This window comes from Panthera pardus, unplaced genomic scaffold, assembly GCF_024362965.1.
Source record: "Panthera pardus isolate Hobbes unplaced genomic scaffold, ASM2436296v1 HiC_scaffold_13, whole genome shotgun sequence".
Lineage (NCBI taxonomy): Eukaryota > Metazoa > Chordata > Mammalia > Carnivora > Felidae > Panthera > Panthera pardus.
In genome coordinates, this window is record NW_026526688.1 from 44,115,930 (window position 1) to 44,132,111 (window position 16,182).

Below are 16,182 nucleotides of genomic sequence, written 5' to 3' on the forward strand. Positions count from 1 at the left end.
TCAGCTCCTACTGTTCCCTTCCTAGTCACCACTCCATCCACACTGGCTTCTTCATTGGTCCTCAAAACCCTCCCACCATGGGGCCTCACGCCATCTCAGGCTGGTCCTGTTTCAGGCCTTTGCAGATGCCATTCCCTTTGCTGGAAAGGTTCTCTCCCCAAGAATCTGCAAGGCTGTTCCCTCAATCTTCTTTCAGGGCTCTGCTCAAGTTCCCTTATTGGCAAGGCTCGGCCTAATTACCCTTTGGCATCTCTTATCCCTACGCCATGCACCCTATACCTCCTTCCCCTGCTTTATTTTTTTCCATAATACTTAAGACAAGCTGACATGTGTATCTTGCTTAACCTTTAAAAGATCCATTTCCCTCCATAACGTTAGCTCAGTGAGAGCAAGACTTTTTCACTGCTGAATCACAGCGCACTCTATTGAACAGATAAACAGATTCTATCAGGACAGGTGAAATTTTACTCAAAACTGGCTGTGTGACAAAAAAGGTTGCTACTAATTAAATGGATCAGAAGCTTTTGTAGTTGAAGGGCAGGCTCAAGGTTGAGCTCTGAGGGGCTAGGAGACCATCTCTGTGCCAGGTTTCTGTAGATAGACTGAGAGGCTCACCATTCCTATATAGATGAAGGAAAAGTGAACAATTTTGAAACAGCTTAAGATTCCTTCATATCTAAAAAGGTCCACTCTTACATATAATTTTTGTCTCCAGCCACACACACCCCTGAAGAAAGTGACTTAGCCTGAGAAATATCTGAAGCCAAATCTAAACATACCTTCACCTCTGCATTACTACATACATTTTTGGTTTTTCGGGGCTTAGGGGGAAGGGCCCAGCAGGAATGTTTGATAATGATAATCTCAAACTGCAAATGTACAAACCACTTGGGAAGAAAACCATATTCCTAAAACAAACAAAAATATTTCAAATAAGCCAGGAGCCTTAAAACAGCTCTTTCTTAGTAAGTACTCGATCAAAAGCTTTTTAAATGGTCCTAAGGTAACACTCTTCCTTCCCTCATTTACATTCTCAAAACTTTAAAACAAAAGAGGCAGAAAATGAAAATCTTCCTTTACCTTGGGTTTTGGCCCCCGGTGCTGCCAATCCTAATGATGAATCACAGGATTCCTTGAGAGGTGATCTGATTGGTGTTTCAGCTTCAGGGGTCTCAAAATTACCTTCTGAATCCGAGCTGCCAAGGGGGAAAAATGAGGAATTACCACTTTCAACGGTATTTCCGACACCCTTTACAACCTACATATCCGAAAAGGCTAAAGTCCAGCATTTTTGCCTAACTTTACAACCCACTAGTCCTCAGCAAGGACTGGCCTGTGGGAGCTGCTGCGGGTTTTCTCGCAGGGCCCTCCTCCGCCTTCTGTCTGGCATCCTGTCTCCCTGAATATCTCCTCCATCCTCCGGAGCTTTTCTCATCACCATTTATTTCTGAGGTCATCCTTTCTTCTGACATCCCCCCAAAAGCGCTTTCCAACAGACTCCTTTTCTAAAAGAATCCTTTCTCATAGGTTTAAAAATTAAGACTGCCCTCTCCCCCTAAAATTAAGCCAGCTCTCGCCATGATGCCTTTTTCTTTGGCAGGCCTCTACCTGTTTGGAACTCACTCGGCCTGAGGCTGAGAATGCTGTCACCTGCCTTCCTCAATCACTCGGTGGCAGCTCAGCAAAGACCACCATTTCTCACCAGCTGCCAGGGGCCTGTCATCACGCGACCTTCTTTACCAAGGCTGCATTTTCGGGCCACAAGGGGACACCAGGAGGGCCTGGGAGCGACTTCTCCACAGGGAGGGCCCCAAGTTCTACCGGTGTGATCAATGACACTCTTGTGTGTAGGGGCGGGGGCTGGGGGATCGAAGCTTAGAGAAAGTGACTGAAGCAGACCGGGATGCGGGAAGACTGCAGATTCCGGGTTAGGTTCTGAAAGCTCATACGGAAACGGAGGAAAGGTAATACCGGACAAAACATCCTGAACTTTCGAATGCACAGCGGGGACCCGGTTACGGGCAGGGACGCAGCATTGCCATGATAATGGTTACGCGGGTGAGCGACCACACACACGCACACAGAATGAGCCGCAGATGGATGGATGGCAGCACGTCTGCATCTCGGCAGGGATGCGTGTACTTGCCTGAAACTCAAGGATTTGGTCTCGGCTTGCGAGTCCTCCTCCTCGGGATCGCCCTCGGGCCCTCCGGCCTCGTCCTCTCCGGCGCCCCCGCCGCGCACCGCGGACCAGGTCCATTTCGCCCACTGCACTGGGGACAGGATCTGCCAAGGGCTGAACGCCATGAGCGCGGCTCCTCCGGCTCCAGCTCCTACGAGTAGGGGAAGGGGGAGAGCCTTTTTTCCCTTTCAAAATGGAGGGAACGGGTGACAGGCGCCTGTAAGCGTTTCCAGCGGAGGCGCGGATGTGGTTAAACGAGCGCCGTCGGGGGCCCGGGTGGAGCGCTTCCTCTCGGCCGGCAGTCAGCGCCGCTTCCTCCTCGTCCTCCTTCCCCAACGGTGCGGTCGCGGCCACCCCCGCGCCGGGCGACTCCCGCCGGGAAGATGCCTTTCCTGGGGCCTCCTCAGGGCCCCGGCCCGCGGCGCCGGGTGGCTCGGGTCTTGGGGTCTCGGGCTCCCGCCTCCCGGCCGGCGGGGCGCGCATCAGCTGCCGCGGGAGCCGCGCCCCAGGAGCCGCCCCCTTGGACCGTACTATTCGCGCGCGCGGGCGGGGGCGAAGGCGGCGCCGGGGCTTTGAAGTCCGCGGCGCTCCCGCCCGATCCCCCCGCCGCGGCGCCGTGCTGGTAGCGCCCGGACTGCGGGCAGGGGGCTGCCCCGCTGCGACTCCGGCGGGCAGAGCACCCAGGCGCCCCCAACAGCTCAGCGAGCGGCGGGAGCTGGGAAGATCCATTTCCTGGGTCCGTGCACGCTGGGCTTTTCCTCTTTCCCTTATTTTTTCATCTTGCTACTGTGACTTAATGGCGTTGTGACATTAGATCGCATAGAAGTGAAGCCCCTTATTAAAAAAAAAAAACAAAAAACTTTGAGGCCGCAGTTGCCTGTTCTTTTTACCCCTCCCTGACATTGACAGCGTGGAAGATTTCGGCCTATTCACCTCCGACTCTACCACTCCCAGGATTTGGAAATTCCTCAGCAATGCTACAAGAGGAGCCAAGGACTGGAATTGTAGATGCTTTGTCCCTCCCCAAACCGCACTCCTGGACGCTCTGGGGCCAGGTCTTTGGTAAAGGGTGCTAAATTACCCCCGTGAAATTACAGCCTGATCGGCTTCCCATTCTCCTTTTTGAGGCTTTCTCTTCATAACTTCGTCTAAATCTTTGATTTCTGACTTCGTTTACTGCTTCAGAAGTATGCCAACAGGCCTGGTGAAGGCAGCCTTCAAAATAAAAACCCTCTTTATGTTTGAAAGCAGAAGGAAATAGAAGAGCTCTCCTCGGATTTTCTTCATTTTCCGTTTAGGGATCGCTCGCCTCAGAATCTCCAATGCACCAAGGAAGCTGGCAGACACAAACCAAACACCAGGTTTCATGATCTCCTTGCCTGGATAAGGCATTTCTTGTACTATTGTAATTTCCCAGAGTCGCCGTGAATCTGTGAGGTGGTTGCAGGTTCTCACAGAGAGAGCAGCTTCAGAATTTAGGAACAAAGTCATGCTGAAACTGCAAGAGACAGTCTCCCCTAAAAGGGGAGTCATGCTGAGGAGTCATGACTGTCTTACACATTTGATAGCAAAAACAAAAGCAAATATACTGTAAGATAAGGCAGGGTAGTTATCTTACCATAAGATAACTTAGTCTTACCATAACAGAAAGGCAGAGGTTTGCCTGAAGTCTAGATAAAAGGATTAGGGTGTCAGGATGCTTTAGAATTCATCCAGCTCCTTTCCAGAGAGAAACACGACTGTCAGGATTGTTCTGGAGACTACAAGGATGGGAAGTACGCAGGAGTCTTTTTTTTTTTTTTTTTTAAAGTCATGAAATATACCCCAACATTATCCAGTTCTTTGTATTTTTAGGTTTACGGCTCACCATATAAACCTTCAGGTTATAAACTCCCCCAGGTTCCTGGATTTGACCCGTGTTTTGTTGCCTGGAAATAATATTACCACCACCCCCCCCCCCCCCCGCCCCATGTAAATTAGTAACTGGCACCTATGTCTTCTTACATCCTGTTCATTCTTTCTCCTGGGTAGTTCTCAAATCTTCATTCCTCTGCATCCCCACTGTCACTGACATACTTCCCAAACTGTCTGTTTCTTACAGCTGCACTGCAAATGTCTTCCAGCTAGTTTTACCTCAGGGTTTTCCCACCTGAGGGCATCCCACCTGGTTGATAGGTGACTTGTGCTATAGTCTTGCTGTTCCTGTTCCTCATTACTCCCAGCCCTTTGTATTCCTAAGCCATAATCAGTAGAGAATTGGTTCTGAACTTTCAGTATGTCCCAGAATCATCTGGGGTGCTTCTTTAAAAATACTAACTCAAATCACCACCAGGGCCTGGAAATCTGAATTTTTACCAAGTATCTTGTGGAATTTTTTTTCACAGGATAAATTTGGGAAACAACGATGAGCTTGGACTAATTGCTGCTGCTAGAACTATTTCTCTTTTTCCTGTAGAGTTCTGCACATTCCCACCCCCTTACCCCCACCTCGAGCTCCCAGACCTTGACTTCCCAAACTTCCTTCAATACCCAACTCAAGTGTTTAGTCTGAGAAAGCAGGCTGATTTCTCCTGTTTCTACCATCTCTATACCCCAACCTCTCAAAGAAACTTTTACTGTGGCCCTTAGATGGTTTTGAAAGGGGACACTATTAATAGTTACACCAGACAGCAAGCACAAACCAGGATGTCCCCAGGATGTAAGGTCACCCTACACTTAGCATATGATATATAATGTGTTTGTTTACCTATCTGTCCCACTTCTAGACCATAAGCTTCTAAATGGCAGGGGCCACATCATATTTGTGATTTATTTTTGTTTCTCCAGAGATTAGGACAGGGCCATACACTCAATAGGTGTTCACTAAATAAACAGAAAAGGGATATTGTAGTTTATAGATAGATCTTATGAGTTTGAGTAGGATGACATAAATTCCAAAAGCCTGACTCCTCCTGGGGAAATCAAGTTTTGGAACCAGCACAGAATGGAACTTGGAGCAAGTAATGACCCCAGTAAGGTAAAGCCCAACCTATACAGCCATTTCTTGAAATTGGAGAAGCAAATGCCTAGTTTTCTGAACATCACTCTACTGCAAGCTCCTAGACTTGATGTGAACAGCGATAAAGGAAGTAATTACTCAATAACTTGAACTTATTTTATTGTCTAGAAGTTCAAGTAATGAGGCTAACTGACATATCAATTTTCCTGTAATTCTGGGAAAGAAGGGGCAATGTTTGAAAACAGATATCCCAACCAAGGTAAGCCATTTTGCTGCTATCCTCAGCTTCAGAGAGCAGAATGTCTGCAAATACATGACCAAGTCACCTAATGCAACGGATTTGTCTTGGAAACAACCGAAACCACAGAAAGAAACCCATCTGTTCCTTCCTCTCTTCTTGCCCTTCACTGAAGCTTTAGATCAATAGGCCATGAAAATCTAAAATGTAACTTCCTTGAAACATTCCACAATTGTGGTGTGGCCAAGCCAGGCACATCCGTTGCCTGTAATGGATGCTCCAGAGGGATCTGCAAGATGGGTCTCTTCGTTTAAAAAAATAATAAAATGTACGGGTTAGCAAACTCAAACAGGCAAACAACTAATCATTTCATAGCATTTCACAGCAGAGCTATTCTGGGAAAGCCTGGCATGGGGGCAGGAGGTGGGGGCAGATGTAGTTGGGGCCTAAAGGAATTGGTATGGATCCTGTATACCTCATAAAGAGTTGATCTCAACTCAAGTACTCAAGTTGAACTTGATCCTGTAGCGGGGGGACGGGGTGGGGGGGGTGTCAAACACCAGAACCTCCCTAGGTAACATAAGGGAGTGACAAGGCCAGAGTGGCAGCTGTGTCATCTGGAGAACACTGCTGTGGCTAAGGGGCAGTGCTACCAAGTTCCTGGTGCCCAGCATTGCCATCTACCAGTCTTTCGAGAAAAACCCAAACCATGGGTTTTATAACCCATCTTCCGATCTTTAATGTTCTTACTAATTTAAATCATTTTGAACCTTGTGAAGGCCAACATGGTGCTGGACAAAAACAAAGCCATCTGTGTGTCCGGGTAGCCCCCGAGCCTGGATGGGCAGAGGGGAGTCATCAGGCTTTGAGCAAGTAAATAACATTTCCATTTAGATCATTTAGATCATTCTGGTAACAACCTGGGGGATGGAAGGGAAGTAGTGAAGACTGGGACCCAATTTCCCTGCCCCAAACTACCTAGAGAAAGTGGACAGCCTCTCCCCTAGAGGGTAAAGAAGCAGAACTGAAATTCACGTCCTTAGCTGTCACTGCACTTGTTCAGGAAGCATCAGAGTTGTAAGCAGCTCAAGCATGATGTGAACACTTTGACAGTGGAAGGACCAGAAAACCACTGCTAAGGAAACCGAGTTTGTGCCAGCCAGTGAAATGAAAAAGCATCGGTTATGAAATGATGTGGAGGGAGTGGAGGAGGCAAGGCAGGAGGACCATGATGGCACAAGGGAATTAGGGATGAAGTAGGCAGAGAGAAAACCAAAAGGTCAGGCAGGCAGACAAACCCGTCAACATATCTGTATTTTCTCACAATTTAGGAATCTGGTGAGCGAGAGACACATCCCATGCAACTAAGATTAGATGCCAGATTGATGATGTAACCAAAGTGGCTGGGCAGCTCTGAAAACTTAGAAAAAGCACTGGCCTGGGTGAAACTGAAATGGCAAATAGCAGCTAGGCTGACATGCCTCAGCAGAACCTCCATAGACTGTCTCCCACTCCCCAGCCCTGCTTTTTGAGAGCTGTTTGCTGGATGAGGTTCCAAGACGTGGCAGGGAATTCCCCTGCACGTGGTTGCCCCACCAACCTGATCACTGAATGTTCTCACCTCACTCACCAAGCTAAACATCCTCAGGAGGTCTCTAAGATGTAATGGTTTAACAGTACCCTAGATCAATCTGATCTCTGTAATCCTTCTCTCCAGTAGCGGGGCAGGTTTTCTTATTCTCAGTTTGCAGATGACGTAACTGAAGCAGAAAAGGCAACCACCTGCCTGAAGTCATACAGCTAATTGGTGCCAGAAGTGAATCTAGAACACCAGTCTCCTGTCAGTACTCTTGGCGCTGTATCAGACTGGAAGAAAGCAGAATGTCTTCGCAGCCACGAGGTAGCTTGCCGTTCCGTAATTTAGACACTCCTCTCGATATACTGCGGCTGCAGTCCCTGCTTCCTGCTTACCCGGCATGAAAGCCACAACTAAGAATACCTCACTCTGCCACAGAGAAGTGCCACTGCCAGCAGGAGGCCTGCTTTCCTGACCCACCTCAGTCTAACCAGGCAACAACATGCTGATGTCTGCACGAGGCAACATCACACGAAGCAGATAAGGGCATCTGACATATTCAAATACCTTCATGTTACAGTCTCAACCCTGCAAGATGAGATGTTCTTACCTAGAGGCTATAATCACCTGTAGAATTACAATCTTCACTCCACTACCCAAATACTCCCAAATCAGAACTCATACTACATATTTACACTGCACATTATATCATAAAGACATCCTCCTTTCTTTTTTTTTTTAATGTTTATTTAATTTTTTTTGAGAGAGAGAGAGAAAGAGAGAGACACAGCACCAGTGGAGCGGGGGCAGAGGGAGGGGGAGACACAGAATCTGAAGCAGGCTCCAGGCTCTGAGCCATCAGCACAGAGCCCAATGTGGGGCTTGAACTCACAAACCGTGAGATCATGACCTGAGCTGAAGTCAGATGCTTAACTGACTGAGCCACCCAGGTGCCCTAAGAGAACCTCCTAATTTTTTTTTAAAGAAAAGCCAGATTTATGTCCATAGTTAATACTCTTTCAGAGTTCTACAAAGATTAAAAGGGATCTAAACTGTATCCATTAAATACTTGGCCAAGCTCTCCACCTAGGGCCTGCTCAGAGACCCTTGTACAGGCTTTCTGCTGGTGAACAACTCTTGTCAGGTCCACCATATCACAAAAGTAAAGTCTGACTTTCCCAGAAAGTATGCTATTCAACCTGGGTCAGGATCAGACAGACGGCAGAATTGCCACATGGCAGAGTTAAATAGTGTGTCAGCCTTCAGTGGGAGGTGGGGGGAAAAAACAAATATATTTTATGGTGTTTACACTGAACTAGTATCATTTAAGAGCCAGTTCTATGAAGTTCTCTCTCATCCCTATCAGACAGCATGAATGTATGTTTAATGACTTTATGAGAAAGTTCACTTTAGCTCTGCCCTGGGATGTAAGAGGGTTAGAGAAACAGTTGTTGAGTATGAAAGACAGAAGCAGAATTAGGTCTGTTCATTCCAAGTGAGGAAAATAACCCCAATATTATCCCTAATTCTTCCCACCAACTACCACAAACCCAAAGTTGAAAACAAGCCAAAAATAAACACAAAAGATCCAATTAAAGCAGTGAACTCTCTTTAAATTTAGAAATACCTTCCATTCTAGGAGATAAAAGTGGTTTTTCCTGCTAAACAGCATTATTGCAACTACAGAGTCGGTTAAACAGGTAGGCAATCTTGTAAAATTACTGTTATTGATTTAGCACTTTTTGTTTTCTTCTGTTGAATTTGTATTCCTTTCCGGCAGATTAGGCATGAAGAAAAGTGGACCCTCTGAGTCAGGCAGTGCTACATGTTAAGCCTCAGACAAGAAAACCATCTGAAACCCTTTCTAAGTTGTTTATGAATTTAAGTTTCTAATAATGAACATTACCCCAAATTTGAGAGATCTACTTTACTTCATTTACCTAGGTTAGGCAGAGGGTGGAATCTAAGGCTTGAGTTAAAGAGACTGAAGGAATTTAGGAAGTCGAAAGAGAATAATATTCTTACTCCTGCAGCCATTTTATTCCCTCCCCTCTCCTCTACCCAACCTCTAAAATAAATCTCCCAGATAATACACCTGGAACACTAGAAGAACACTGATCACATGACCCGGCTTTTCTGAGATCATCCTGATATCAAATATTCTACCTGCTCTCCTTGTAAACACATGTCCCCATTTTCAATTTATGAAACATTGTCACTAAGAAGTTGAAAGGTAATAGAGAGGGAGGACAACTGGAAAGGACAGCAGAGATTCATGGGGGTGGGGGTCAAGAAGGGAATATCCAAAATAACTGGGGTACCCACTCCATGTAAATCCTCACTCTGGGACGTGGGGTGGGGGGTGGGGATTTCATGACAGTAACTCTTTGTGACTGATAATCTTCCTGTGTTTCTAAGGAAAGGAAGAAGCAAACTCCTTGACATGATATACCACCAGCCTTCATCTTTTTTTTTTTTTTTTTTTTAGTTTATTTATTTATTTTGAGAGAGAGAGAGAGGAAGGGCAGAGAGAGAGGGAGACAGAGAATCCCAAGCAGGATCCATGCTGTCAGCACAGAGCCCGACGCGGAGCTCAAACCCATGAACCGAGATCATGACCTGAGCTGAAACCAAGAGTCAGATGCTTAACCAACTGAGCCACCGAGGTGTCCCTGACCTTTATCTTTTTAAAGCAAAAATGTAACTGCCATATTTGGGTTCTGAAACTGTATGTGTGTGAAAATTGAAGGAAAATATGTTCTTTTATATGTCCTGTTATACCACAAAGTGGGGAGAAGGGAAACCTGTCCTTTTTGTGTATGTTAAAATTTTTTAAAACTCCAAATGTTAACACATCACTCATTTTCTTCACTAATAAATAAAAGCTAACCAACTAGCTGAATAAATGGAAAGATGTTACAAAGTCTCAAGTTGGTTAAATTAAATATTTAAAGATGGCAACATTATCCAATTAATGTATAGGTCTAATGCAATTGCAATAAAAATTCTTAGGGTTTTTTTTTCCTTGGGATTTGTCAATGTTTTCCAAAAATTTACTTAGAAACAAGTGAGCATATTTTAGATTCTTAAAAAACAAAACAAACAAACAAAAAAAACAGAGTCAAACAGGGGATTAGGTCTACAAGGTATTAGGATACATTTATGCCAAAATAGGCATATCCTTGTTCTGTGAAACAGAATGGAAAGCCCAGAAAAAGAGACTACCAAATATGGGGATGTATTATGTGATAAAGAAGATATTATAATACAGTGGGGAAGGAAAGGAAATTTAATTAGTGGTTGCAGAATAAGTGGTTGACAATGGGGAAAAAGATCAAGTTAAAACCTTACCCCAGAACATATACCAAGACGAATTCCAGATGGATTAGATGTCTAAATAATAAAAATCAAACCATGGGGAGAAAAAAACCCAGAAGCAACAGAATCTGTCAAAGCTCTGTCGAAAGGATGACTGTCTAATCTTCCAAGTAATTAATGAAATCACACACAAAATAAAGATTGCAGATTTGGCCACATAAGAGTAAAGCTTCTAAATATTTGCCTTCAAATTAAAAAGCAAATGACAGGCTGGGGAAAATAATAGCAACCCAAAGCTAGTATTGTTATTACCTAAGGCTCTCATGAAAATCATTAAGACCATCCAAACCTCAACAGAGCAACGAGCAATTACAACTGCTTGCTATGCGTCAGACACTATGCTAAGCACTGTTTACGTGAATTATCTCCTCTAATCCTTGCCCTCTGGCCCCATAGTATTGGAGGATATTATTATGAGGAAGGTATTAGTATGGCTTTTTTTAAAAACCAGGTCAAGTTGACTACATTTTCAACTTCTAGAGTAGGGACTCTGTATCTGAGTTTAGCAAGAAGGGTTTCAGAAGACTGTGATCTCCTTGAAATGACACGCAAAATTGTGTGTGCGTGTGTGTGTGTGTGTGTGTGTGTGTGTGTGTTTGTATTTACACCCATCTCCCCCTGCCTCGTCCCCGTATCCAGTCAAGCTCCACTCCAGGAACAATGCTTTAGGCTGATTAAAGATTAATTTCTGAATCTGAAAGTAGAACCAAAAATTTTTCTTCCTCCAAAAGGTACAGGGAAGTTCTAAACCAAAAGGGCCCTTACCCAGAGAACCCAGACCTGCCAGGGATTAACACAAGAGGCAAGCTTGGGTGACACGCAGAAGGGTAGAGCCACGGGTACCAGTGGGCAGCCTGTGGGTCTAATCTAAGGGACACCCTCATTCCTGGGGAGCCAAGGCGCCACCAAAAAGGAGATTTTCCCAGGGACTTCCTACTGAGACATATGAGTGTCCTCAAGGACACAAAAAATTGGGTCAGATATCCAAGGTGCACTTTATGTAGGAGATGCAAAAGAATCAGTTTTAACATCCCTGTCTATGGGGTGCTCTCCTTTTAGGATACTTCCTTTGGAGTGGTATCTTCTGAGAAACCATGTTGCTGGGGTACACTGGACTCTGGGAGTCCCCCCTTATCTGCCATGTGTCTTTTTGTAATTTCAGTTACCCGCGATCAACCATAGCCTGGAAGGGGATGAGTCTCCTTCTTACACATGGTCAGAAGGTCAATAGCAGCCTAATGCTAGCTCTCAATGCCTACATCATTCACCTCGCTCTATCTCATCACATAGGCATTTTATCATCTCACATAGAAAAGAATGGTGACAGATGAACACAAGAGAAGGGAAGCAAAAATAATATAAAAACAGGGAGGGGGACAAAACATAAGAAACTCTTAAATATGGAGAACAGAGGGTTACTGGAGGGGTTGTAGGAGGGGGGATGGGCTAAATGTGTAAGGGGCATTAAGGAATCTACTCCTGAAATCATTGTTGCACTATATGCTAACTGGATGTAAATTTAAAAAAAGACAGTAAAAAAAGAAAAGAACGGTGAGTGTAGTACAACGAGATATTTGAAAGAAAGACCACATTCACTTAACTTTGTTACAGTATGATGTTATAATAGTTCTATTTTATGGTTATTGTTGTTAATCTCTTACTGTACCTAACTGATAAAAAAATCATAGGTATGTAGAGGAAAAAACATAGTGTATACAGGGTTTGGTACTATCTGTAGTTTAGGTACCCAATGTATCCCCCGTGAGTAAAACGGGCCTACTGTACTAGGTAGGAGACTCTTCCCATCTAGGAAAAATTCGGAACTGTGGCGGGGCTCAGTGGGGTATGGAGGCACGGGGCAGAATTCCAAGGCCCAGTTACGTGGAACAGTATGTAACAGTACGTAAGCTTCCCAGTTACGTGGAAGCTTAAGAATATGGGGAGCTCTGAACACAACGATAGGGCCCCTCTGGAGATCTTGGTGGGGGCCTACCCAAGTGGGGGGTCCTGAAGTTTAAGCTTCATTAGCTTCGTGGTAAATTCAACCCTACCCAGAGGGCAAAAGTGATCCTTGTGGCTCTGGAGTATCCAGCAAAACTTCAACCTGGTAAGTGAAAACATTGATAGACTGAGGGAAGGGGTCTCACTGACCTCCTCTGTCTTCTGAAAGGCAATGAAAAATTTTAACTGTTGGAAGCCTGATAAAACCGTTAAAAGTTCTCTCCTATACAAAGTGTGATACATACCTCATGGTTCTATTGCTTCTGTACAAATACACACACACCACACGTATATAACTTTAATTAAGGCGAAAAAGCAGGGGTGCCTGGGTGGCTCAGTCAGTTAAGCGTCCAACTGCAACTCAGGTCATGATCTCACAGCTTGTGGGTTCGAGCCCCACGTCAGGCTCTATGCTGACAGCTCAGAGCCTAAAGTCTGCTTTGGATTCTGTGTCTTCCTCTCTCTCTCTGCCCCTAACCTGCTGATGCTCTCTCTCTCTCTCAAAAATGAATAAACATTAAAAAAAAATTTAAGATAAAAAAGAAAACATGTAATCCTTCTTCAGCATTGTGTGCGTTATGCACTCTTACCCTTTGAACTTCCACAACCACTGTAGCAGAGTCTAACTTCCCCCCACAGCCATTATTTCCTTGTTTCTTCTGGTAAAAGAATCCCCTGAGTTTGCATGGGCCACATGGCCACCCAGTAGAGGCCACATTTCCCTGCCTTTTCTGTAGCCAGGCGTGGTCTTGTGACTTCGTTCTGGCCTGTGGGATGTGAACTAGGTGGCAGATACAACTTTGGGGCGATGTCTTTAAAAAGAAAAGTGCTTGTCCTTGCCCAATGTTGTGGTCTGGTGCTGAGCCAGCTTCTACTGTGTGGACCAGGACCACACTCGGGAGACAGTGGAACAAGACGGACAGAGCCACGCCAGGCTGACCTCTGGAGCACGGCGGCCCGCTGCCCTAGACTAACACACCTGAGGGCTGTTACATAAGAGAGAAACAAAAGTCCATCTTTGTGCTACCGGACGGTTGAGTCTCTTGGTGCTAGCAGCCTCTCCTCCCCCTTCACAATACAACCTCTTTTGGGGCATCTTAGCATCTTAAAATCCCTCAGCTGGCTATATGGAAGAACCTGCCTTAAATTTCATTCCAGATCATTGTGAGAAGGACTACATTTTGGTTCTTTCAAAAATTCATCTTGGGGCGTCTGGGTGGCTCAGTTGGTTAAGTGACTACCTTGGGCTCAGGTCATGATCTCACAGTTCATGGTTTGAGCCCCGCATCAGGTTCTGTGCTGACAGCTCAGAGCTTGGAGCCTGCTTCGGATTCTGTGTCTCCTTCTCTCTCTGCCCCTCCCCGCTTGTGCTCTGTGTCTCACTCTGTCTCTCAAAAATAAATGTAAAAAAAAAAAAAAAAATTCATCTTACATCACAGTTGTATCTCTCTCTTTTCTTTTTTTTTCACAGAGCCCAACACAGGATTTGAATCCATGACCCTGATTCAAGACCTGAGCTGACATCAAGAGCCAGATGCTTAACCAACAGAGCCACCAAGTGCCCCTTCAGTGGTGTCTTTTTCTTACGGCCAGAAAACTCCCCAACTGTGAGACTCAAGCCTGCCATGTAGATGAGGTGGTCTAACTACTCTGAAAACAGGACTGAGCCCACCTTTCTCCTTACTGTAATGACTTGAGTTGTAATACTTCCTTTCTGGAAAATTAGGCAGCAGTTTCTTTTATGTTTTTTAACGTTTATTCATTTTTTTGAGAGACAGAGAGCGAGTGAGCGGGGGGGGGGGGGGGTGGAGTGGATAGAGAGAGGGAGAGAGAGAGAGAGAGAGACACACACACACACACACACACACACACACAGAATCCGAAGCAGGCTCCAGGCTCTGTCAGCACAGAGCCTGATGTGGGCCTCAAATTAGGAACCATGAGATCATGACCCAAGCAGAAGTTGAACATTTAACCAACTGAGCCACCCAGGCACCCCTGGCAGCAGTATCTTTAAAGATGACAGGTGTAGATGAAAAAGCTGAAGGGAAGACAAAGTCAATGCTTAGTTTCCTGCAAAGGCCAGATCTTCCAGGCAGAATGGATTTGGATATTGTACAAAGGATATAATCTTCTTTGAGGAGGTTTTCTTGAAGATAGTATGATTTTACAAATCCAGAAATACTATATAACTGAGTATTTTGCCAATTCAAAGGCTAAAATCATAATTGACCCAGGACCTGGTTGAGTGTAAAGCGTCCAAGTCTTGATTTCGGCTCAGGTCATGATCTCGAAGTTCATGGGATCGAACCCCACATCAGGCTCTGTGCTGGCATCGTGGCTCCTGCTTGGGATTCTCTCTCTCCTCTCTCAGCCCCTTCCCTGCTTGCTCTCTGTCTCTCAAATAAACACTTAAAAATTTCTTACAAAAATAATTGACCCACATTCTATAAATAATCATTGTTGTTCTTTGGCTTTAATACCAACTGGTGTTAATAATAATTGCTGGTACTCACCCATAAAATATTTTTTTAGAAACTATTTTCTTATGGACTCAGTTATGTTATCTTTCAGAACTACCATAAGCAAAGTTATCCTTAACTGCTCTTAGTACCTCATCATGTAAGATATGGTAATACTGAATGGATTTTCTATTTCCTTTCACCAAGGCATAGATAACCACTAAGTAAAATGTATTTGCTTTAAATTGTTTTCTGAACAAATGATAAGTCAGTGACTCCAAACCTAAGCATCCACCCTAGATCTCACAGAACCACAGGAATTTTTAGAAAGAATCTTTCTTTGAGAAAGATCACTGAGCTGAATATCCTTGTTTTCAGATGATCAGATGAGTCCCTGAGACATTAAGGATTGCCCAAGGTGCAGTCAGGCACCAAAGTTTGTATGACTAGGACTCATAACCTTTTGGGTGAGAAGTATGAATTCTAGGTTTTTTCCTCAATCCTAAAGCATATGCACACTTCATATGTATAACAGAGATACAACTCCCTACCCCCCAACATTCATCTTATTTTAAAAGGCAACTTGAACTATTTTATAAAGCATTTTAAATACCTTTATTAAGGGGAATATACGTTCATTCTTTCATTCAATGATTCCACAGATTTCACACATGACAAAACAGATCTAGTTCCTGTCCACACGGAGCTTGCACATTAGTGAGTTTAGGAAGCAAAAAAATAAATATGTAACTTACAAACGGTTGTGCATGCTGTATCAGAAAAGTGCAGGGACTATGACAAAGGCCAGGGGCGGTGGGGGGATTAGTGGTGATAAATCAGGGAGGTGACATCCTGAGGCCTGAGGGATGAATGTGGTTAAGTGTGGGGGTAATAGTATCCTGGCAGAGGGCAGAGGAGCCTCTGCTTTGGAACAAGTATGGCTAAAGCTAGGCCAGCCAGGGGCGGAATTGTCCAGGTTAGATGGGTGGAGTAGGAAGGGCATAGGTTGTCCAGGGGGCCCGCCGTATCGTGGTGTTTGAAAAGGTGCATTTTTGATGACACAAAAAAAGAACAAAGAAGGAAGGAAAACTCACCTACAGTTGTGCTTTTGATAAACAGCCACTGTTAAAATGCTGGTGAGCAATATACCATTTTTATCTTTTTCAAAGCACTTTTTACATCTGCAATCAAACTATTTCTATTTTTCTACTTATTATCTGTCTTTCCCAACTAGACATGACTCCATGAACATGAAGCACCTTGTCTGTCTTGTTCTGTATGATATCTGATGAACAAATGAACAGACGAAAACTTCCAAATACTCCTGGTGAATATAAACAAGCATGT

General features: G+C 44.7%; 1 protein-coding gene across 14 annotated transcripts in view; it reads right to left on the reverse strand.

Annotated features, from left to right (window-relative positions):
• The window catches only part of TACC1 (transforming acidic coiled-coil containing protein 1), a 120,591-nt gene that overhangs the window by 55,691 nt on the left and 48,718 nt on the right, over positions 1-16,182 (reverse strand). For 7 of the 14 annotated variants that reach the window (XM_019440740.2, XM_019440744.2, XM_019440745.2 and 4 more), the window contains exons 2-3: positions 2,147-2,333; positions 1,081-1,196 (exon numbers count right to left, since the gene is read on the reverse strand). The exons of 3 other annotated variants lie outside the window; for them this stretch is intronic. In XM_019440740.2, coding sequence (XP_019296285.2) covers positions 1,081-1,196; positions 2,147-2,307 — 277 coding nt within the window. In that variant the 5' untranslated portion in view covers positions 2,308-2,333. The remainder of the gene's footprint in view (positions 1-1,080; positions 1,197-2,146; positions 2,334-16,182) is intronic. 4 more of the 14 variants (XM_053901066.1, XM_019440743.2, XM_053901063.1 and 1 more) reach the window with 1 other exon arrangement.